The 25,521-nt window shown below is 40.8% G+C and overlaps 1 protein-coding gene across 2 annotated transcripts in view; it reads left to right on the top strand.

Annotated features, from left to right (window-relative positions):
* NME7 (NME/NM23 family member 7) overlaps positions 1 to 25,521 on the top strand; it is a 255,456-nt gene that overhangs the window by 29,825 nt on the left and 200,110 nt on the right. For both annotated transcript variants that reach the window (XM_078441321.2, XM_078441322.2), the window contains exons 2-3: positions 18,979 to 19,086; positions 19,851 to 20,017. In XM_078441321.2, coding sequence (XP_078297447.2) covers positions 18,979 to 19,086; positions 19,851 to 20,017 — 275 coding nt within the window. The remainder of the gene's footprint in view (positions 1 to 18,978; positions 19,087 to 19,850; positions 20,018 to 25,521) is intronic.

Genomic DNA, 25,521 nt, shown 5'->3' with positions numbered 1-25,521 from the left:
ACCCAGGGCGGAGTCTAGAAGGGTGTTTATTCTATCCCTCTATAAATTCAGTCTGTATAGAGCCTGCTGAAGACCGGCCGATGTGAAAGGAATCCACTGTCAGCATATTTGATACACCTTTTGTTATGTTACTAAAAATAGAAAATCTGATGTTGAACTTCTAGGAATAATGAGAAGGAGGAGTTGGGTGTAGTGCCTGGTGCTATATCTCTTCTTCTCTCTCCACCACCGGTGTTTGTAGGAGTTGAGGGTGGGGACCTCAGTTGCCATCCAAAAGGCATGGGCCTCACAGGAGCTTTGGAGGTACTCTTGTTTTTTGTTCATTGCTTAATGAAACTTGTGCCCGTTTGAATGCAAGAACTCTATGTGGTTTGGCCGAAGCATGTTAAAAACAACTTGTAAATATGTTAGTGACCAGGAACGAATAGTCACCCGAAGTAATAGATATGCAAGGTAAAGTTTTTAAGAAGGAAAAGTAGTAAAGTAGTAAGATACAGAAATACATATACAACGGAGTTCTTGCAACAACAGGTAAAATAGCCACGTAAAAATCCTGCTCAAGTGTGTTGGGCTAGGCCTGGTGTAAACGGTTTTCAACAGGAATTGGTTATTCTGTGAGTCTAACGTTGAAACATAGACTGAATGTCAACTTGTAGAAGGCACTGGGGTGGGCACTTTGGGGGATGTAAAGATGACCTCATTTTTGACCTCAGGAACTCCCATTATCGTAGAAGATAAGACGTGTCCGTAAACAGTGTACGTATGCTTCCGAAGCCTCAGATAAAGTGCAAGGAGATTTCAAAATACTGAAAAATATCTTCCACCTGGGAGGTTCATGGGGCATTTTCTTGAGCAGGTGGAATTTGAATTGTGTCTTGACAAGAAACTGAAGATTTTGAAGGAAATGAGAGAGAGTGTTCAAAGGTTTAGGAGAAGGGCCATACATAACAAGATACATGGTACTTATCATCAGTTCAGGTCTGCAGCAATTAGGTGTTTATTTCAGCCACAGTCAGAATTAAAGTGTGATCCTGTTTTGGTTCATTCCTGGAAAAACTAAATTGGCCAGTTATGTACTTGCTATCATTTAAAAAAATTATTATTATTATTATTATTATTATTATTTTTTAATTTATTTTGGGGACAGAGAGAGAGACAGAGCATGAATGGGGGAGGGGCAGAGAGAGAGAGGGAGACACAGAATCGGAAACAGGCTCCAGGCTCTGAGCCATCAGCCCAGAGCCTGACGCGGGGCTCGAACTCACAGACCGCGAGATCGTGACCTGGCTGAAGTCGGACGCTTAACCGACTGCGCCACCCAGGCGCCCCTTAAAAAAATTATTTTTAAGTTTATTCATTTTTGAGAGAGAGAGAGAGAGAGAGGGAGAGACAGAGCGTGAGCAGGGGAGGGGCAGAGAGAGAGAGGGAGACACAGAATCCAAAGCAGGCTCCAGCCTCCGAGCTGTCAGCACAGAGCCCGACTCGGGGCTCGAACTCACGAACCGTGAGATCATGACCTGAGCTGAAGTTGGACGCTCAACCGACTGAGCCACCCAGGCGCCCCTACTTACTATCATTTTAGAATCTACCTCCACTCATCTTTACTCATCATCCTGAAGAAGCCAGCCGATATATCCTAAGATGTGATGGTGGGTTAAACCGGTTCCCTGATTCCCACACCCCTTCCTCCGACCTCTGCAAATAAGAGTTTGTGCTTGGCTATCGACCCACCCTTGTAGAGACAGCAGTCAGGCCCCTCAAAAGGAAAAGCAAGTTCCAGCTCTGGAGTTCAGTGGCGAGGAGCACAGGTAGTTAGAAGGCCCGCCATCTTCCTGAGCGGATGGGCTTTTATTTTGGCAAATCTGCTTGCGATAGATTCTCTTCTCCCTTTGTATAGCTTTTGCTCGATAAACAGAGGAGTCAGTAGAAGACATTTTAGTTTGTGTCGAAGTTCAATACCTTGCAGTTTGTCAAGTGGAAAAGAAGATGAAGGTAGGAGGATTACGATAAGCCGAAACGTGTAAATGGTTTTACCCTGCGTAGATCTTAAACATTTCCCTTTCTTAAGTGATAAACCAAAGTACAGTGGTGGTTGTTCACTGCTGTCCAGTCATGAATAGAACTAGTATTTTATAACTTTGCCCCAAATTTCCAGTTCTTTATAGTCCACTGAGTCATTCTTTTAAATAGTAATGACAATCCTTTGTTAAACTCGTATTGATTTGTAGAAGGTGGCGGACTCATGAGATGCCATAGGAAATGAGGGACGTTGCAAAGGTCGCCTCCCATCTTGGGCAAGCAGGAACATGTAGTGAGAAACATGCTAACAAAACTTGCAACAAATCCGATTTCTTTTTTAAATTCACTTAGTATTGCATCACTTGATGGGAGAGAGAAAAACTCAAGTGGCATTGAGTTATGACCTCATAGATTCCTATAACATATACAAATAAATATCCCAAGAACCCGAATACATTAGAAACTGGATGTTTGGCTATTAAAGTGGTCGTGTAGCAAGTGGTTTTTCTCGCTGGCTAGAACAGAACAGCGTAACCCCAGGGAAGTGATGTTCGGCTCTCCCACTTCCTCTGTTTTAGATCAGTGATTCAGAAACAGTGCTTCCTTCTTGCTTCCTCTTTCTGGGAGAGCGCCAAGCCACGTGACTCCTTGTTCCACACAGTCCCGACCCAATAGTGGCACATGCTCTTTCCTTACAACCTCATTGAACTTCAGGCTCATGATGTCCTCACCCTTTGGAGCCAGTAGTCTAAGTGCAATGGTGGGCCAGTGGCCAAGGTGAATTAAAATATCCCTCAGGGGGGCCTGGGTGGCTTGGTCGGTTGGGCGTCCGACTTCGGCTCAGGTCATGATCTCACCGTCCGTGAGTTCGGGCCCCACATCGGGCTCTGTGCTGACAGCTCGGAGCCTGGAGCCTGTTTCGGATTCTGTGTCTCCCTCTCTCTCTCTGCCCCTCCCCTGTTCATGCTCTGTCTCTCTCTGTCTCAAAAATAAATAAATGTTAAAAAAAATTAAAAAAAAAAAAAAAGGAGTTCCTCCAGTTCTTGGAAAATACAGTTTTTTTCCCCCTTTGTAGTCACTTTTTAAGTTAGCACATTTATTTTTTTCATTTTTTGTAATGTTTATTTTTGAAGGGGAGAGAGAGAGAGAGAGAGAGAGAGAGAGAGACAGAGTGTGAGCGGGGGAGGGGCAGAGAGAGAGGGAGACACAGGATCCGAAGCAGGCTCCAGGCTCCGAGCTGTCAGCACAGGGCCCAACGTGGGGCTTGAACCCACCAACCGTGAGATCATGACCTGAGCTGAAGTCGGATACTTAACCGACTGAGCCACCCAGGCGCCCATTTTGCACATTTATTTTAGTGACTGATAAGTCGTTGCTTGGTTCCAATAGGGAAAAACTTTTTTTTTTTTTTTTTTTTAAGTGTGCTCAGTCTGAGTAAAGGAGAAGATGTGGAGGGAGACGGTGGGCGGTTTATGGTGTTTTTTCAAAGGTTTTTGACCTTATTTGTACGTCATGAAATCAGTTCAGTGTGTTTAAAAAAAGTAGGATAGAAAATAATCTTAGTCCACAGCACATAGTAAGGATAAATATTGCTGCGTAAAATTTGCCAGTAATATATTTACAGGTATGGACGTATCGCGCCGTGATGAGAAGTTACAAAGTTTGAAAGCCACCATTATAACGAAGTTTTAAACATGTGGGAAAGAAGAGATATAGTAATAAATAGCTGTTCCTGAATTGTATGCATGTTCTGTGATGAAGAAAATGACTTTAATCATTCTGAGTCTTTTCTGAATTAGATTCTAAGCTGCTTCAACAGTCTTATTCATTTGCCTTTGTAAACATTGTCCACTCCTATCTTCTGGGCTCAGTACAGGGTTGACCCTTGAGCAACTTGGGTTTGAACTACCAGGATCCACTTACGGCATTTGTTTGTTTGTTTTTAGGAGTTGGCAGAAAAAGCTACAAGGCTTTATTCACAACTGCCTGCCCCAGTCTCCACAGGACTGAACGAAAGGTGACCATTGCAGAGGTCAGGCCTGCCGTCCTCTGAGTACCCAGGAGAGCTGCTGGCTGTCAGCAGCCCTTGGGGCCGCAGGGCTGGGAGGGCTACACGTCACCCGATGGGCTGATGGGGGGGCGGTGGAGTGGGGTCCGGTGCTGCGGCTTGGACTGAAGAGGGGGAATGTGTCCAGAAGGCAGGGAGGGCGCTGTGCATGGTGCCCCATACTCGGTATCCCACTCCCAAGTCTTCTGGTGCCAGGCTCCAGGGCGATGCACGGTTGGCCTTCGGCCTCGGCCCCGGCCCCCTACGGGTGGGCACAAATCACTCCCTCGGTGGCACCCTGGTCCTGTGGTCTTCTACAGCTGCCAGTAGCCATGAGCTGGTGGGACACCTCCAGGCAGATGGGCCAGCTGTGCTGCGCCTCCAAGCCCACCTCACTGTCCGTGGCCCCCCGTGTGGCTCTAACAAGCAGAGGCCACCAGGCTGCTGAGTGTCGCCACCACTGGGGGGCCCGGGCCATCACTACTGCCCCTGTCTAGCCTAGTCTGCCTATGTTAGAAGGTGAGGGAGGGTCAGTAATGTATCCTCCGGACTGAGCAGGCCCTTTAACACTGAAAAAACGAAGCAAGCCCCTCCATACCATTCGGGATAGAGCTTTATTCAGGGTAACTTACTGACAGGGGCAGTTGGGCAGTTGGACAGAGGGGTAATGCAGCGGTGTGCAAGCCCTTATCCTCTGCCCCCTCCGGACCTGCATCCCCAGCTTTTTATGGAGCAAGGAGCATGGTGGTGGAGTCACAGGGTGATTATCTTAGAGTGGTGCCATATGTGTCCCAGAAGGGAGAACAAGAGGGAGGGCCAAAGATGGAGTCAGTGTCGTCAGCACTCCTACAGCCTGGAAGCAGGTTTTTCTCAATAAATATAGGTACAGTACTGTAAATGTACTTCCTCTTCCTTAGGAGGTTTTAAATAACTTTTTCTCTAGCTTAGTCTCTTACAGGAATATAGTATTTAATACACATAACGTACAAAATACGTGTTAATTGACTGCTTGTGTCATCAGCAAAGCTTTCAGCCAACAATAGGTTATTAGTAGCGAAGTTTTACGGGAAGGAAAAATCCTGCCTCCACCCTTCAAGGTCTTCCAACTGGACTAAGAAGTAAATTTACACGAGACGGTAACTGGAGAGCAAAATCAAAGTTGTATGTTTGCGTGGAGGCCCAGTAATGAAATTGAGACCCAAGTAAATGACCAAACCAGGTAGTTTCTATGTTCTTTAGACAAAGAGACAATACATTTGTGAGGAATTGGCAGGGGAAGGAAAACATGTTTGGGAGCTTTAATTAGTAAGGAATTCCGAGGGGAATTTGGGCTGAGGTAGAAGTTAGAAAGTAACAAGGTTTGTTCCTACAGCTTTGTCAGCTTTAAACTTTCTACCTCTGGTGATAAGGGTGTCTTTTTACTTCTTAGTACAGGCAGGGCATCTTTCATAAGGGAGATTTATTTTCTGCCTTGGGGAGGGGGTCTGAGTGTCCCGGCACTGGCTGTTCCCCCAGTAGCTTCAGTTCAAAATAATATGCCATTGTGGCACATTTTGGGCAGCCTGCCCTTGGCTCCTACAGGAGTCAAAAGTTATACTCAATTTTGAACCGAGCGCGGGTGGGTGCCCGAACCTCCAAGTTGTTTAAGAGTGAACTATTCAATTTGACACTTTGATGACTGGCAATTAGTATTTATATCTTAACAATGACTCTTTGGAGTTCTAGAAGTGTAAAATATGCAAGCAGCAGGCACTTAAAATTTTCAGTTTTTACAATTTCAGAAACTAGAATTCTAGTACTATTTCAGACATATAATAGCTCATTTATATTATAAGGCCCTCAGGTTTTTAAAAATACATTTTTTTTTTTTTTGGAAAACTAAAGTTTCTTGGGATGATCTCTTGATTTACTGTGTGGGGGCAGAAGGGTCCAGAATATTGTTTTTCAAGATGCATTCCTGAATACCTATCATATAACACAGAATTCTAGAACCAGCAAAAATACCCTTCAGAAAAATGGAGGTGGAATGAAGACATTTCCAGACAGATATCTAACATCTGCTGTGTCTTTGAATATGTTAACACCACATCATATTACTGTTACTACCGCAGTTTTTTCTTTTATGCATGCCTTTCTATTCTGTGAACTGACTTTCATTCCCTAGAAATCTGACGTTGACTGAGCAACTCCTTTCCCTTGATCTCTTGCAACACATCTATTTTTTTTTTTAATGAGGTGTAGTCGACATACAATGTTACGTTAGTTTCAGGTGTACAACATAGGGATTCAACAAGTCTCTAGGTTATGTTGTATTCACCACAAGTGCTATTACAATATCATTGACTGTATTCCCTATGCTGTACCTTTTATCCTTGTGATTTACTTATTTCATAACTGGAAGCCTGTATCTCCCACTGCCCTTCACCCGTTTTGCCCGCCCTCTCACCCTTTCCGCTCCGGCAACCATCAGATTGTTCTCAGTATTCATGGGTCGGTTTCTTCTTTTTGCTTGTCTATTCATTTGTCTTTTAGATCGCACATATAAGTGAAGTCATGTGATATTTGTCTTTCTGTGACTTATTTCACCTAGCATAATACCTACTAGGTCCATCTGGTTTGTCACAAATGGCAAGATCTCATTTTTGTGTGTGTGACTGGGCAATATTCCATTGTGTGTGTATCTCACACATCTTATTTATTCCTTCATCTATTGATGGACACTTGAGTTGCTTTCTTATCTTGGCTCTTATTTTAAATAATGCTGCAGTAAACATAAGGTGCATATATCTTTTCAAATTAGTGTTTTAATTTTCTTTGGGTAGATACCCAGTAGTAGAACTATATGGTTATTTCTATTTTTAATTTTTTGAGAAACCTCCATACTGTTTTCCACAGTGGTTGCACCAATTTACATCCCCACCAGCAGGGTATAAGTGCTCCTTTTTCTCCACATCCTCATCGACACTTGTTACTTATTTTCTTTTTTTTTTTTAATTTTTTTTTTTTTAACATTTATTTTTGAGACAGAGAGAGACAGAGCATGAACGGGGGAGGGTCAGAGAGAGGGAGACACAGAATCTGAAACAGGCTCCAGGCTCTGAGCTGTCAGCACAGAGCCCGACGTGGGGCTTGAACTCACGGACCGCGAGATCATGACCTGAGCCAAAGTCGGCCGCTTAACTGACTGAGCCACCCAGGCGCCCCACTTATTTTCTTTTTGATTCTAGCCATTCTAACAGGTGAAAGGTGATACCCCATTATGGTTTTGATTTACATTTCCCTGCTGATTAGTGATGTTGAGTATCTTTTCATGGGTCTGTTGGCCATCTGGATGTCTTCTTTGGAGAAATGTCTATTCAGGTCCTCTGCCCATTTTAATTGGATTATTTGGGGGTTTCTGGTGTTGAGTTGAATAAATTCTTCATGTATTTTGGGTATTAACCTTTTATTGAATAAATCATTTGCAGATACCTTCTCCCATTCAGCAGATTGCTTTTTTGTTTTGTTGATGGTTTCCTTTGCTGTGAAAACGCTTTTTATTTTGGTGTAGTCCCAATAGTTTATTTTTGCTTTTGTTTCCCTTGCCTGAGGAGACATATCTGGAAACATGTTGCTATAGCTGATGTCAAAGATATTACTACCTATATTGTATTCTAGGAGTTTTATGGTTTCACATCTCACATTCAGGTCTTGAATCCATTTGGAGTTTATTTTTGTGTAGAGTGCCATAAAGTGGCCTGGTTTCATTCTTTTGCATGTAACTGTCCAGTTTTCCCAGCACCATTTATTGAAGAGACTGTCTTTCCCCCATTGTATATTCTTGCCTTGTTTGTCGTAGGTTTACTGACCGTATGTATAATCATGGGTTTATTTCCAGGCTCTCTGTCTGTTCCATTGATCAACATATTTGTTTTTGTGCCGGTACCATACTGTTCTGATTACTGTTGCTTTGTAGTATAGCTCGGAATGCAGAATTGTGAGACCTTCTTTCTCAAGATGACTTTGGCTCTTACAGTACATCTTACGTGCAACTGTCAGAAACATGTAAGAAGTGCTTCAGTAACCTGTCAGAGCTCTTTTACAACTCTAGAATAGTTCCTATTTTTCTAGAATTGAGGCCCAACTAATCTTCCATTGTTAGTGACCTCTAGTTTCTTATCACTGTCTGCTTTTGTGCTGAGATACACCTTGTAGACAGGCTACCTTTCTCACTGTCTCCCATCTGTGTTTCTCTTTTGGTTGATCCAGAACTCTTGGTTCTTTTCTTGATTCAATGCTTTTGATGTCTGGAAATGGGTATTGATTTTTAACATCAGACTTTTGTTTGAATCCCAGCTCTGGCCCTGACTAGGTGTTTGATCTGCAGAATCCCTGGATAATTAACTTCCCTCTTGAACCTCTTTCTCATCGGTGAGAATGAGAGGGAGAGCCTCCATGACAGGTTGTGGCAAGAATCAACTGAGATTGGGTTCTAAATATGCCTGACAAACTGTGTAGCTTGTCTCCCTTTCCCTCCCTACCTGCTTAATTCAGGATTTATTTCTAACTTTTCTGAGGGGTAAATAAGATTTGTAAGGGTTAACTAAAATAGTAGCGGGTTAGAGAACATTGCAAGAGTTGTAAGTATAAGCAATCAGATGTTAACAGTGACTCCTGATTCATACAAGCTTATGATAGTTGGTACCCTAAAAATAACAATAATGGTGCTGCCTGCCTTCCTTCCTGCCTTCTTTTTCTTTTTCCTGTTTTTGTTTTTGTTTTTTTTTAAAGAATTCTATGTCTTTAGTACTTTCCTATGCTCTCCTGAGGCCTAACCAAAATACGAGGTCCCTGGAAGAATAAGGGACTTTTCCTTGTTAAGTGGCTCCATAACATTGGAGACATTTAAAATGCAATGAAGATGATTTCATACTATTACCACGTATTATTCAGAAATATTCCTCTTCACTTAAGATGCACACAAATGCACATACATGCACGAACTCATTCTTCACCCCGAGCGCTTGTGAATTGGATGAAGTACTTTTCCATCCGTGTTAGCATTTTGTTTCTTCTGAATTTATTATTGATGTGAGATTAGATAAGTATGACTTTCAATTTCTTCTGCCTTTCCCCCAGGCTTAGTACTATCAGGACTAAAAAATTACTTGAAAACATGCCTTAATTTACTGGTGAGCCATTCAGTGGAGATTTTGGTAATTTATTTGACGGAATTTTCTGCGCTTTATTTCTGATATCAGAGAAGCCTTGGGTGTGTACTTTCTCATCTGGAAGATTCCTGTCTCTTAAATCAAGTGTGGAGCACTTCTGCTTTGCTTTGTAGAATTGGAGGCCAGTTGTTCAGATATTCTTCTCATTTCATAGACGTAGCTCCTCGGATTCCTGCTTGGCCCTGCACCCCTAGTCACCTAAGTAGTTTGCATCTTCGAGTAGTTAAATGGTAACGTGTGATACCTGCTCTTTTGGACATATTGGTTGCTAGTAAGTATAATATCTAGCATGACTTTAAATATTAACTCTAGAACGGGAATACTTTATTGTTATTTTCCATAGTATCTTTGGTTTCTGTGCTAAGCTGAAGCACAGGGTTTAATTTTTCGCAGCTATAATTTGCAACAGTAGTTTCATGTTGATTGATATATTGGTATGATTTATGGTTTTTTCAATGGTGTCTTTCCTTTGGGAAGTTTGAATTATAATCCTAATGATTATATTGGGTAACAGATGATGTTATAAAACTCAGAAAGAAAATTGTTGCTCAATTTCTTATTGGTGAACACTTTGAGCTCTCTAAAAGGCAAGATTCTGTGCTCCTACTCTGATTTATTAACATGTCCTTTATAAAAAATTGCTTAGTATTGCAGAAATAACTATACATTCAGTAGCTTTTCATAAACGTACAATTTCAGTCACATTTCTATTTTTCTGTCCTTCACAAAATCTTTTTTCCTTCATACTGATTTTTCTGCAAGGGCCTTAAAAAAAACTACTGACTAGGATTTGCTGCAGCCAAGGCTGCAGTATCACAAATCAAGAGAGGCTCTCCCTATATATCAGAACAAGGCCAGTGCAGCGCTAAAGTCACAGATGGCTCTACAAGCCACTGTCACTGCTGGAAAGACGTAGGCAACATAAATCCCAAGTGACTTCCGCACACTGAGGCGTTTAATCCCCACAATTACCCTAGGAGGAAAGTTTATTAATAGTCCCATTTTACAGATCCGGAAACCAGGGCTTGGAGAGGTTGAATATCGTATCCAAGGCCACATAGCCCAGGTCTGTCGGCCTCTAGAGCCCATGCCTTTAGGCATTCTGAAGTATTCCCCAGCCGACCCAAAAGTAAGCCCTTAATAGTTTCCTGGGTCTTCCCTTCGAGCAGCACAGTGCCGGGCCATGCCAGCTACTCCTCACGAATCATAGCAGCTATCACAGCAGCAGCAGCAGCAGGAGCAGACTCTGTTTGGTCTAGGCATTGCACTGCGCAATCCTGATAGGGCCAGGTCCAATCAGGATGTGGTGAACGATGGCTGTAGGGTCATCAGGACGACAGTGGTTCTTTCTGACCCGTAACATTGAAGTAGACGAGGCCAAGACACGATTATACTTGATGATATGAGTTTAATAAACTTACTCTTGAACTAAGGGTAGGCATGTGTGCCTGGAGAAGATTGTTAGTTTCACATGGTCCGTGTATGACTGGGCCTTCCTTTAAGCAGTGACCAAGAGAGGGGTGGTGTGATTTGATTTTCCACAGGCTTGGTTACCTTTCAAATGTCATTTCACGTGGAGTTTCAAAACTAGGGGGGAGATTTTCTTAAAATCATCTATTTTATCTTGTAAGTTATGTGAAATTATATGAGTTTTACATTCTGTTCAATAATATATATGTTTGTTATAATGTAAAAATGTTTACTTAACGTTAAGAAAGACTGATGCTCTAGGAAGTCTCTCTCTCTCTCTCTCTCTCTCTCTCTCTCTCTCTCTCTCTACCTCAACGCATAAATAACACTGTATCTGCCTGTCTATACCTCTAACTGAATGGACACAGAACTTTTGCACTTTACAGAAATTAACTCAAATGCATCATAGACCTAAAAGTAAGGCACAGAACCGTAAAACACAGGCACGGAGCAAGCACAGGTTAGTTAACTTCATTTAGGGCTGGGTCTTGGATGAGAAGAATTGTTAAGATAATGATTGAAATGGCAGACCAAGGAACCTAAGCTGGATGAGGAAGGAAGTGAAGGAAAGACAGGCTGGTGGGTTGGCGATGTGTGAAAGGACCGTTACGCTGGAAAGAGGGAGAAGTTGGACAACCCGAGTGCAAGGACAGGAGGATGTGGGCAGGGAACAGAGCGCTGGAGGCATGGCATTTGGTGGTGGAACACTTTCAGGCCATAACACGGGCCCACATGTCACCAACTCAACTGTATTGAATCAACTGATTCTGTCCTTTCTTCCAGCATTGTCTGCAAGTTCAGCCACTATCATGATTTATAACCAATATACGTGTGGTTTTTAAATTTCACCTGTTTTACGGAAGAATATTATTATTTCTGTTGGTTGTCCCCTATTTTTTTTTTTTTCTTACAAGGAATTGAGAGAAGGGAAAATGTTTTCAAAATGAATGGAAGGAACTTACCTACGTCATTAGCATGTGCATGGTATAATCTGACTATTTTAAAAAATGGCTGCACTGGGAAGTGACTCATTCCGGAATGCATTTGAATAGATGCAATTTTCATATGCTACATTTTAAAATGACATTTTCCTTTTTTAGGTGTAACAAAGTAAGTTGGGAAAAAACAATCTGAGGTTTTTCTACGTTTGAAGAAGCGTACCATCAAAGGGAAATTAAAAATTGTAACGTGCTGTACAGCACGTTCTGATGAGTGGCCCTATCAGTGCAGAATGGATTTTAAGTACAAAATCAAAATGACTTCTGTTAACTGAGTCAACTGTGAAAGAGCAGAACAATCAATCCAGAGCCAGTAGTTCTAAGTTCCTCGAAATTGCTTGACTGGCTGCTAGATTGTAAGGACCGGGTTTGTTTCTAATTGCCATTGTCATATCTTGACATACCTGAGTACCTGGCATAGAACATAGAACATGGCAAGTGCTCTGTTTGTTGGACAAATGAATTGGTGGATGGGAATAAGGTAATGTACATAGTCTGATGGCCTTGCCTTCTGCTTTTCAGAGGGCAGGTAGTGAGGCCTATACGGGCACTTGGGAGGTTTCCTTAACGTTCCTGTTACTATACCCATTGCTTGTTTCCTTTGTTTCTTTGTTTTCTGTTTTTGTCTTCCCATTCTGATTTTATAGTATGGCTAATAGAAGAGAACTCCCAAGGTTATAGATGAAATACGATGTGAAGAAGGGTCTACTGATGAATATTAATCTTTGTTGGGTGTTTACGTAGTTAAATTCTTACATAGTGAAAGAGAAAAAAAGAAAGACCAGCTTCAGGTTTTCAGTGTAATTTAAAATTAAACTATAAAGAAAACTACAAATTAGAAAACAATTTAACCCCTCTTGACATTAAACAATAACAAAAAATACAAGCATCAATCAGGTGGAATATTTCATAATGGTGTACATTGAAAAGTAGCCTCCCCACCCCCACCGCCCCCCGCCACCCCCTCACACACCACATACACCCCAGTGGCAGCTATTTCTGACATACTCTTCAGTGTCCTTCTGAACAATTGTTCCCTACCTAGCCCAGGATTTTGAATTGAATATTAAAGATTTGGATCATCATCACCCAAGTTCCTTGGCAATAAAAATGCTCATTATGTTGTTCAATGCTGATCTTTTGCAGCAGGAACAGAACTGCTTTTTGTTCGATACTCTGATTACCGTTTCCCCACTGTGAGTCACATTTAGCTGTTGTTTACATAATCATCAGCATATTGTTTCTTACTATTTGCCATCTTGCACAACCACTGTGCTCTCTGTGACTTAAGGTCTATTTGGCTTTTCACCCTCCCCCTCTTTGCACCCTCCCCCTCCAGTGCAGCGCCTGAAAGCTTCTATTCCATTTTTTTGGCTTTCTACTTAGCCTTTCAGGGAGTTGTAGGGGAGGAAAACATTTTCCTTGACCTTCTTAGGGTCCCTGGCTATGTCTGAATACTGACAAAGACAGATTAATAGGAGAAAACACATCAATTGATTTAAGTTTTATGTGATATGGGAGCCTTCATAAGGATAGCAAGGCCTGTTTGCTGGGATTCTTTTTTTTTCCATGTTCCTTTGTCCTGAGAGATAAGGATGCTGCTTTCTTCTGGGAAGGCACCTCTCACACGAGGGATTTATAACCTGTTTCAGGGAAGAGGCTTAGGAAAAGGTCAAAGTGACCTTCTTCTTTTGCGGTTTTCTCAAGCTCCTTCAGCTTAAAATATTCACTGTGCCAAGGTGCCGCTAAAAAAAAGACATGCCAAAACCCAAACAAAAACTAGATGGCCCATTAGTGATTAGTTACAAAATTGGAACACAGTGCACTTGAGTGCGAGGGATCCGTTATCTTTTTATGTGTAAATTATATTTAGAATGTCCAGAAGAAGGAAAACGTTTTGGCTACTTTAAGAAAAAGTCACTTTGTGCTACTGTGTGATCTTTAAATGCTCTGCAGAAGCCTATGTCCGATGGAAGCTGAAACCTTTAGTGTCCCTGTGACCATCCAGTCAGTGACGTTCTCCACAGATCTGTGACCCAAAAATGGAGGTGTCCCTTCGTACTACTTCCGTGTTAGTTTCTCCCTCTTGAGTTGGCCCTGGAGGTCTGGTCCCATGGAAATCTCTGAGTCACAGCACGTGTAGCTTCCTGGTCGGGCTCGGTCATGAACTAGCTCTGTAACCTTATGGAAGTCATTTATATTCACTGGGCCTCAGTTTTTGTTACCCATAAAGTGAAGGGTTCAAACAAAATGATTTTCAATTTTGACATCATTAAAATAATAAAAGGGGTTAAGATACAGAACAGATGAACATACGGGAAGAGAAGCAAAAATAATATAAAAACAAAGAGGGGGACAAAACATGAGACTCTTAAATACAGAGAACAAATCTGAGGGCTGCTGGAGGGGTTGTGGGTGGGGTGATGGGCATGACACCTGTAGGGATGAGCACTGGGTGTTATGCATAGGGGATGAGTCTCTGGAATCTACTCCTGAAATCATTATTATCTATGGTAACTACCTTGGATGTAAAGTAAAAAATAAGTAAAAGACAATAATGTAAGGGGAATCGCATTCTTTGTTAGACTTTGCTCAGTTTAGCTGAAAAATAGAAATGTTTAAATTTCAAAGGCAACTTTGGTGTTGGAGGTGTGTGGGTGTGTCTATATCAGGCAGCGAGCAAAAGGCTAGCCTGAATGGGACATTCAGGTGCACTCCTGTTTCGTGCCCAGTCCAGAAGTCCCACTGCTATACCTCTAGACATCTTTTTCATTCCATTCCGTTCCATTCCATTCCACTCCACTCCACTCCACTCCACTCCACTCCACTCCATTCCATTTCTTTGGAGAGAGAGGGAGAGAGAGGATCGCATGTACACGAGCTGGGGAGGGGCACAGGGAGAGAGAGAGAATCTTAAACAGCCTACATGCCTAGCACAGAGCCCAACGCAGGGCTCAGTCTTACAACCGTGAGATAATGACCGGAGCTGAAATCAAGAGTTGGACACTTAACCGACAGAGCCACCCAGGCACCCCGAGGCATCTTTTGACTCTTCGAAGTAACCAGACTTTCTACTGCAAAGATAAATCAGAAAGTGAAGTTTAAATCGCATTTGGCTACAATTTGTACCTGGCATAGTTGGCCCTTTTTCATAGAGGGCATGGTACCTGCTTGAGAGTTAGTTTTCCTCATCATAAATGGAAATTCCATTATTATTTTTATGTAGTTTTAAATAATCTTGTTGAGATAAATCACAGTTATAAATGAAGGAATGGGATAATTTTCCAAGAGAATATGAAGGATTTTTTTTTCTTTGTAGATGCTTGTAGATGCTGTTCTGAAACTCTAGTTTAAAATCTAAGAGGTCAGATAGAACTTTAGGCATTTTTGAAATCTTGTGGGTATAGTTTCTGTCTCTCTTTCTCTGTGATGCTTACTTATCAGAGATTTATTTAAGTGCTGTGTAGTGTTGCAGACTTTTCCGTCAACATCAATCATTAGGTGGTTCTGAGGGAATTTTTAAAGCTAACAACTCTTTTATTCTTTTCCCAATAAAGTATGACCTTTGGTTTCTGTTGGCCTTTTTTCCCCTTTACCTTAAAAAAGTAATTGCTTTATTATTTTCCTTTAGAGCTTATGACTACATTAGAATAACTAATGCTCACAGTGAAAATGATTTAAAGCAGCATAAATAGTGGCTTTTGTGTCATTTTTCATAGCCAGTGCTGTTTAATGGGACAGAGCATAGTGAGTTCCCACTTATTTCTTTGTTATGTAACCTTGGACCAACATTCAAAAATTTTAAGTTTTACTATCCTTGTCCACGAAATAGGGGTACTACCTATTTTGTCTGTTGTGAAAATGAAATGAGATCATATCAAGAGCCTGCTACTTAGTAGGTACTTTAAAAATTATTGTTATTGTCATGATTAGTGGTTGCCATTCATTTCTTAAAGTTTGAATGTCACTGATTTGTTAAACAGTCTGAGAAATGTTTTCCCATTGTCTGAGGAGTAGGAGAGGGAGAAGATTCATTCTAACATAATAGAGGTTGGAAAACTGAACAGAACGTCCCTGATTCACGTATCTGTTATTTTAAGAGAGATTCTTGTTCACGAATATTCGTTGGAATTTGAGAACAGGTCGAGCAACTGATGTAGGAGATATTTTCTTTGCTGTACATAATTTGATGAACATTGTCTACCTTTTACACCTTTTATATTCATTTTGACATACATCCAAATTCTATGTATTTTCTATCCCACAAGGCATTATTACTATTTTCATGCATAATATTTATTTAGATTTACCCACATGTTTACGTCTCCACTGTTTTTCAGCCCCTTCTTTAACTCCTTGAATCATCTGGTATAATTTTCCTTTTTCCTTTGGAACTGCCTTTAGAATTTCTTTTAATGCAGGCACACTGGTAATAAGTTTTCTCTTTTTGCTTATCTAGAAATGTCTTTATTTCACCTTTACTTTTTAGAGGATATTTTTTGCTAGCTAGCGAATGCTATATTAGAGTTATTTTTAGTTCTCGAATTTCCACTTGACTTAAAAAAAAAGATTCTGGCTCTCTGGTGAAATTCTTCATCTCAATGTATTTTTTTAATACCTATCTTCATTGTTTTCAAGCCTTTGTCAGATAATAGGTAAGCTACTCATGGATCTCTTTCTATTGTCTGCTTTTTCTCTTGGTTCTCTTTCTTGGTGTATCTGATAGCTTATCATTGAACTTCAGGAGATGCAGGGAGCTAGAATGGGGAAAGTATCCCCTCAGTGTGGTCAAGGAGTAAGCGTTGAGTGAACATATAACTTGTAAACTTTGTAAGGGACAGTTGACCCTTTTGTTTACCTGTGCTCCTAGAGTGTTGTGCTCCAGGAATCAACAAAAAGGTGGGAGGGTTAAGAGAGTTCCTCTTTAGTGGGTTTAGACACCCACTTTTCTCTCCCCATGCTGTGAGGCTAGAGAACAAACACAGGTATGAGCTCACTTTTCTATAATGTCCTTCTCCCCGGGATCTTTGTCCCGCAAATCTTGGCCACTCCATATCCCTGTGACATTGTCAGAAGCTCTGCTGGCTTCTCTGCCTCTTGGCAGCTTTCCTCTGCTGGCTCTTCTTAAGCTTCTCTGTCTCTTGTCCAGGCTGACATAAGACTCAACACATGTCCTCAAGTAAAAGCAGCACAAAGAATGTTGGGCCACCTCAGTAAGCTTCCTGCCTTTCCAGATCCGGGATCATCAAATTCTGGCTGCCTTAGAGGCTCCCCAGGGTTTTCAGACAGATATTTTTTTCATATCCCACTTTTCTAGTTCTTCTTGCTTTGGTTTGCTCTAAGCTAGTTTGTCAGAAACAGTAGGTCCTCCATTTATTTTCTTTATATTAAAACTGTTTTAATAGCTTAAACGTATAGCGTATTGTGCAAAATTCTATTACCCGCCTCAGAATTAAGCAGTGCGATTGGTTAGTTTTGTGTTTGGGCCTCCCTGGATAAATGATGCCAAGTTTCATTGGTTTTTCATTGACCTCACCATCCTGCCCCATCACCTTCAGTTAGATGCATCCATACTTCTTCCATTTTCTAATTTCATTTATTTATTTTAGTGAAGGAAATATTTCAATGATGTCTTCGAGTGAGTGAATATTTTAATATAGAGAGTAAAAAATTTAGTAAGCTGGTAATATTTAAATTTTCTATTATAAGGGGACCACAACACTAGAACCGCACAGTGAAACCTAAACTTTAAGAAGCTGTATTTGTAAGAATATGAAAAAAAATGTGTGAAGGAAGGCTTTCACGAATGTCATAGTATGTCTCTTAATTTACCTTCATTTTCTCTTAGCTAATAATTAGCGTTGCTTAAATATGTCTTTGTGGATGATTGTGGGAAAAATAAAATAGCGTCTTAAAACTTTTTACAGTACAGTTTATGAGTATAATCATAAACATAACTAGCCATACACCTTCTACCATTAGAATATATAAGGGAATTATTAACACAAAAGAAATTATTAACAAAACATAAAAAAAACCTATCCGTGTATCCTAACCAGAGAATCAGATGCTAAGTTAAGAATTAGCAACAAAACTAGATTCCTTTCTTCCTTACATGTCCTGTATGTCCTCCTTTCCTTATTATAATGAAGGACCTTTGGGGCTAAGCTATTTTTAACAACATGCATGATTGGAAGTCCTGCTTAACAGTCAAGGAAAGAGGGTCATTCTTTGACTTATTTTTTCACTTCATCCTGTGTGATAGGCACAGGAATGCACCTCACACACCGTCAGCTATGAGCATGGGCCCCACCTGCTGTGCTCTGAAATCCGATGCTGCCTTTGCACTTAAGACACGCTTCCCAAGGGCTACTCCCAACTGGTGCCTTTGAGGAGCAGGGAGACTCAAGCAGGCGGGTCCCCGGATGTCAAGGAACTCTTGAGGGCTCCCTGGCCGGGGCACTGCCTGCCAGTCTTGCTGAACCCTCCTTAGACTGTACAGCAATCTGGAATGATGCCTCCCTCCCTTCTCTCTTTTCCTTCCTTCCAGTCAGATTTGTACTGTGGTCTGGATCCCTCCCCATTTTTCTCCTCTAGGAATTGCCCTTACAGGAATAGAATTCTTGCCAAGTGTAATCCTGTCTCGGTGTCTGCTTCTCAGAGGACCTAGACTAACACATTCTCCAATTTCTGTAAAAAGATACTATCGTGTGAAATTAGGAAGGAAAGAAAGGATGTTTACTGTGACTTTAATGATGACAATATTCGAATTCTGCTGGATTCTTAAATTTAGGAAAGTTAAAATCTCATGTAATTGAGAGCTAGCCTCTCAGAATTTTTTTCTCACAGCAGTTTATTATCTGTTTATATGTAAATCTGCTTTCAGATCTGTTTATATGTAAATGTGCTGAATTATTACAGTAGTCCGAGCAGGAGCTCATGTTCTAAAAAAATTGTTAATTTACTCAGGGTGATCGGGTGGTTGTGAAGTATTAAGCAGTTCATAAGTCATCTTTGAGATAGCTGAGGATACTTAATGAGAAATTAGAAGGAAGTATTTCTGAAGGTATGTTGGTAACTGATATATGGTTGAAAGAAGAATCCTTGAATGTAATAAATAAATAGTAACAGATGTACTTGTTAACAAATCTTTGGTAATTCTTGCCTTCAACGTAGATGGTTTATGCAAGAAGTGCTTATATTTTATACGTTAATGTTAATTCTTTCTTTGCAGAATCACGGGGAAAGATTCGTTTTCATTGCCGAGTGGTATGATCCGAATGCTTCACTTTTTCGACGTTATGAGCTTTTATTTTACCCAGGGGATGGATCTGTTGAAATGGTAATTGAGCCTTTTTTTTTTCCCCCCTTAAACATCAGCAGAGGGAGTGAATGTGGGATAGGGAGAGGAATAGGATTGCCTTTTATGTCGCTGCTTTTGAAAATTCATAATATATTTTTTTCTTTTATTACTGGGAATTCTTTTTTTGGTGTTTCAATTCCAATACAAGAGGGTAACTTTGTACCTTTATCTTTAATGTGAAAATAGTAATTCATATCTTTTGTTTATAAAACGGATGTGGGATTGTTCATGTTTTAGATTAAGCAATAGGCGGTAAGTGGTTGCAGATCAAGATTATCATGGCCCTAAATATGTCACCAATATTGAAAGCTGTTATCTCTCCAAGAAGTCAGATTGAAGAAGATCAGGTTAAGAGTCGCACATATTTCTTTGTGTCTCTTCACTGGCAACCCTTTTACAGGTAGATCTCTTTGGTACTGGGGTTTTGTCTAGGCAAGACAGCTGAAATTTGGAACCTCTCTGGGATTTCGGAAACACTAATTTGCTGAAATGGTTTGGCAATGAACAAATCTTTCTATTCATGGTTTATTAAAGTATTAAATTTGTAATAAGTTTTTCTGTTATTATTGGATCCCGCTAGGAAATACAGAAGTTCTAAAAGAAATGCAATTTGTATTTGTAGCAAAAGTGAAACAGTGTCGCCAATGTTTAATGAAGCAGAATGAAGAATCATTTTTAATTTATAATAAGATTAACCTTCTCTTTGGAGAACTATTTGTCTTACTGTGTTGTTTTTGTTTTAGCACGATGTGAAGAATCACCGTACCTTTTTAAAGCGGACCAAATATGATGATCTTCACTTGGAAGATTTATTTATAGGCAACAAAGTGAACGTCTTTTCTCGACAGCTGGTGCTAATTGACTATGGGGATCAATACACAGCTCGCCAGCTGGGCAGTAGGAAAGAAAAGTAAGAAAATCTTTTCTTCATTCTTAAAACATTATGTATGTCCTGATACCGAAGTCTAATTTCTCATTTCTATCTTGTGTTTTTGCAACATAGACACTTTTCTGATTCAGTGATCCGATGCGCTGTTAGGACATTTTTAGAATTTTGAGGAGTAGATTCAGTGATTTGTTTTTCACTCAGATAACAAAGTGATGCCCATAGTCTTAGGCAGTGATTATTTTCTGGAGAAAAAAAATACAAACTTTTTATACGCCCTCATCTTTCTTCATAACATGCATTTAACTGGGAACTGAGAATGTTTGAACACAAAAGAGTATTGGTGTGTAGGACAAACATGGCTTATAGGAGAAAGGTAGTGAGTGCCATAATCTCGGTGGAAACGGAAGAAAGTAGTTTGTTGTGGAAGATCGGGGAAGGCTTTGTGAAGGTATTTGAGCTGGATCCTGAAAGATGAATTGGATTTTTACCCAGTTAGGCTGAGAGGAGGGAATGCTGATCAGAGGAATAAGGACTAAGAAGAGATTCAAAGGCAGAAAGTTGTAGGTTGTTTACTGGAAAGAACCCATTGTTCTGCCTGACTTGTTTGACGGTTGACAGGTTGACATTTTTTTTAGAACTTTAATTAGCAAAATAGCCTGAATGAGGGTGGTAGCAATAGGCGTGCTGGAAAGCGGTCATCCTCTCTCTGTCTCAGTTCATTTGTATGTCTTCTGGCACGTAGCACATCTCCTTATGCGTATTTGTGTTAGCTAAATCAGTCAGTGAATAACAATTTTAAATTCATGATCTGCCCTTTCCTTTTTCAAAAATGTCCTCCCTGCTTACAAATGATGACCTTTGATCTAGTTGACAAAGATGTTTTTGTCTAGATTGTTTGTAGTGAGTGTCGTTGATTTTTGAGCTTTATACACAGACCTAACGCCTGTCTGATAAATATTGACTGATCCAGCGAAGAAAGAATGAGCTAGTGTTATAAAAATAAAATAACACAATAGCGAAGAGAAACTTACCTGTCTTGTTCACAACTGTATGCCTCAAGACCGTTCTTGTGATGCCCCAGGCAGTAAGTTATTCACAGGGAATGCCCCACAAAAATTTGTTGAATCAATGAATGAATCCGTTTATGCCCCTGAACACAGTTATGTCTGGAGGCAGAGCTTCTGGCTGACCTGTCCAGCTCCTCCCTTCCCTCCCAGTGCACGCGGCTCTTCCTGTGACGGTGAGAGGCTGCGGCATGGAACCTTCCAGTTGTCTCGTTAGCCTTCTCTCTGTACTGGTGGTCAAAGCTGCACTTGTCGCCCTGACTTTTCCTCAGTTCTGATTTAGAAGAGAGACAGAAAATGTTGGAGATGCAGCTGAAAAATCAGCCTGTTCTGAAAACAAGGACTTTTTAGTAAGGTTTTTCTCCTGCATATCAATTTTCAGCATTGCTAAAGTGACATTTTCATTTTCAGTCTCTACCTTTATGAGTTTTCAACCTTCTGAGGCTAGAATGACTGTATTTGAATTGAAATTTGACTTCTTTTGTCATCATTATTGGCTTCGGTTTCTCTGGCTTGTATATTATATTTATCTTGGGGGATTCTTGGCAGTGTGGAGTGATTATTGTAGTAATTAAAAGTAGGGACCGCCGGTGGAAGGTAAAGCTATCAATATAAAAAGCTCCAGATACCCTTCAATTTGAGACGAAAAAATATCTGTCAAACTATATTTTGAGGTCTACCAACAAAAAAACTAGCTGGTTACGTAACATCTGAGTAACTCCGGTAGTAATATTCTTTCTGTGACCTCTTTACAAGCCCCTGATAGCCCTTTTTACAAGCCTTTTGTAATCTCGGGGTGCTCTGGTGCTCATTGTGGATATTAGTACACAAGTGGTGATGTATCAGAGGGGTGGTGAATACCTCATAAAAAAAAAGAAGACCATTCCCAGAATAACTCTGAAATGGGGGGAAAAAATAGGATGTTAGATAAAGAGGAATCTCATTGTTATGAGATCTCGTGGTGAAAGTCTATGAGATTAAGGAAACATCTACCCTAATTCCTTTATTTGCAAGTAATAAATATTTATAGCTTACATGTTTTTCAGCACATATATGCCAAGCACTGTGATAGGCACTTTTCATGTGAATCTCAGTTCAAGACGACTTTAAGCTTTCATTTAAACTAGCAGAAGTAAATGAATTAGGGAAACAGGGTTAATAGTATGACCCGATCAAAATAAAATAATAATGCGTATAGCAATTACAATTTGCATATATATTAGTCTTATTTCTCTAGAGTGAATGTCATTGATTCCATTTTACAGCACAGTTGAGTAGCTTGGCCACGGTCGTAGATTTGGACAGTAAAGAAACCAGTAAACGTTGTTGTATATGCCTCAAACTCATTCTCTTTCCATTAAGCCTCTAATTAATAAGTTGATAAATACTGTTGAGTGGGACTGATTTCAAAAGAGGAGGACCAGAAGAATATGAAGACAGATTTTAAATATTTGGGGCACCCGGGTGGCTCAGTCGGTTCAGTGTCCAACTTCGGCTCAGGTCACGATCTCGTGGTTCATGGGTTCGAGCCCCACATCAGGCTCTGAGCTGACAGCTCAGAGCCTTGGAGCCCGCTTCGGACTCTGTGTCTCCCTCTCTCTGCCCCTCTCCCACTCGCACTCTGTTGTCTGTCTCTCAAAGGTAAATAAATAAATGTTAAAAAAATTCTTAAATATTTGGGCTGTATAATTAATAACAATATATGCAGTATTATATTTTTACTGACTTAACACTGTTTCCCCATCTTCTTTTTTGATTCTTTCTTAACTGTGTGTGGGCTAGTAAATCCAGCAACCATTTGGCTGATTTAAATAAGCTTCTTCAGAACTTAAGAGTTTAAAAAAATGTATTCTTTCACTTAAATGACAAAAAAAAAAAAAGGGCATTGGAGAAGTAAGTACGCGTACCGTCTCTCGTGATCCCGTAGAAACAACCTGTATGTAATAACTGTAACTCAGCCTCATTCTCAGTGTGGACGGGGACAAGGATAACTTATGAACTCAGTACCCTCCCGGTTGTATTTCTCATACTCAACTCCCTTCTTTACACCAGAAAGAAATGATAGGAGCGCCAAGGAAAATTGATCTCTGTGCTGCCCATCAGCTAATTTTGAGGCAGTTATCCAGATGATTCAGTATAGTTCACTTTAGCTCTCAAACTGGCCTCGGCCTTCCAGTTCTCTTAGACTACAGAAATACGACATTTGACTCACGTTTCTACCTGCTTGCTTTCTTTAAATCTCTTTTCCGAGTTATAATGGGCATAAAAAAGCTGTAGCTAATTGAATGCATGCCACTTGAGGACTTTGGAGATAAGTGCACCCCCGTAAGCCATCGCCACAGTGAACGATACAGGCTTCTTTGTCACCTCCAAAACTTTTCTCCTCCTCCAGTCCTGACCTCGGGGCCTGCCCGGGGGAGAGAGGGGTCTGCGTGGCAAACTCCTCCCGCACACTTGGTCCGGGTTCTGTGCCGCCTCACAGCCCACCCAGCACAAGAGACAGAGCACCGGAGACAGGCTTCCACACAGGTCATTGTGCTAAACATGGGGACGCGGGAGGACGATGGCCTGAGGGCCTGCAGGTCTGAGACAAAAGGGGCGGCGCCACATGTGACCAGAAACCTACAGCATATAGTTGAAGAAAGACGAGGTAGAGCAGATAGAGGGAGTGGAGGGAGGAGGGAGCACCGTCCTGGGAGTGGAGTCGAAGTCACTCACGTGCCCTGAAGAGTGCACATATTCCTGTTCTTGGAGTTTTCTTTCTTTCTTCTTTTCTTTTAAAGTTTATTTATTTTGAGAGAGACAGCAAGCGAGCGTGAGCAGGGGAGGGGCAGAGAGAGAGGGAGAGAATCCCAAGCAGGCTCCGCACTGTCAGCGCCGAGCCCATGTGGGGCTCGAACTCATGAACCGTGAGATCATGACCTGAGCCGTAATCAGGAATCAGATGCCCAACTGACTGCGCCACCCAGGCGCCCCTTGGGGTTTTATGTCTTAAAGCCAGTTGGCCTAACAGTTTTGTGTAGGTTACTTCTCAGAGGAGGGGAGCAGCAGAATATTCGTTTAGGTGTGCTCTCACCTGAAAAGTACTCTCGCAGTACTAACTACTGTTATTTTACAGAACGTCCTAGGGCCATAGTGAGCAGTTGAGTTTTGGCTGCTAAAAGGCACGGAATTGCATTAAAGTCATGCAGTTCAATTACCAAGGCCTTCCTAAAAATTCACCCCCTAACCTTTTTCTCTTTACTTATCTATGGTCTCACTGTCCAAGATGACTTACTACTGATTACATGATAGCCCCAACAACAGCATAACTGTACCCCAAATAATGCCATGAAAAAATGCCCTCTCATTCTTAAATTCCCAGAGAGAAATTGAGATTTCTTCCTCTGTAAACATCAAGTCAAATTCTGCCTTCTCCTTTATAATTCTTAGTCAGAGGGCTCCTAGTTAACAGATTAGAACTGAATTTTCTTTTCAGCTCCAGCCGTGGCCATCTTCCCCTAGAATGATTGATAATATATTTGGATTAATTAATGTCTTTTTTTGCCACCTCTTTTCTTGCAGTCATACTATGTTATGCTGTAGGTATGTCTCTTATAAATAGCACATAGCATTTTTTCAAAAGCAAAATTCTGTCTGAAAATGCCTTCATTTTCCTTGGTAAGATTAGTACATGTACAGTTTACATATGTTGTATTTTTGGCATTTTTGTACAATTTCCACTCTTTGGCCGCTTTGGTGCTTTTGTACTTTTTCTTCATTCTTGCTTTTTTTTTTTTTTTTTTTTTTTAATTAATTGAGGTGTTTTTCCTCTGTTCAGTTTCTTTTTCCTCTATAGTTTCCTGTTGAAGCCATAACAAATGATCACAAATTCCATTGCTTCAAGAATACAAATGTATTGCCTTACAGTTCTGTAGACCAGAAGTTTAACACACGTCTCATTGGGCTGAGATCAAGGTGTTGGTAAGGTTGCATTCCCTTGCGGAGGCTCTCGAGGAGATTCTTGAGGCCACCCACATTTCCCTGGCTGTGAGGCTGAGACCTCACACTGACATCTCTCTGGTTCTCTGCAACCAGAAAGATTCTCTGATTTTAAGGACAAATGTGATTACACTGAGCCCACGAGAATGATCCAGAATAATTTCCCTGTTTCAAGGCCTGCAGTCGTAATCAAGTCTGCAAAGTCTTTTTACCATGTGAAGTAATGTATTCATAGGTTCCAGGGATTAGGTCATGGACATTTTTGGGTGGCCATTGTTTTACCTACTGTATTCTCTATTGGTTTGGGGTTTACATAATTCTATGCTATTTCTCTCGTGGTTAGCTGTGAAACTTTGTCATACATATTTAATTTAAATTGCTTAGGGTTGTATAATATCTTCACCCTTCTGTAGTCTTAAAAGAGTTTAGAACACCTTAGTGCCAATCTTCTTTCTTGAATTACATGGTTTCATTGTTGTT

The sequence above is a fragment of the Panthera onca genome, chromosome F1 (genome assembly GCF_046562875.1).
Source record: "Panthera onca isolate mPanOnc1 chromosome F1, mPanOnc1 haplotype 2, whole genome shotgun sequence".
Lineage (NCBI taxonomy): Eukaryota > Metazoa > Chordata > Mammalia > Carnivora > Felidae > Panthera > Panthera onca.
This window is presented reverse-complemented; position numbering and strand designations above follow the sequence as displayed.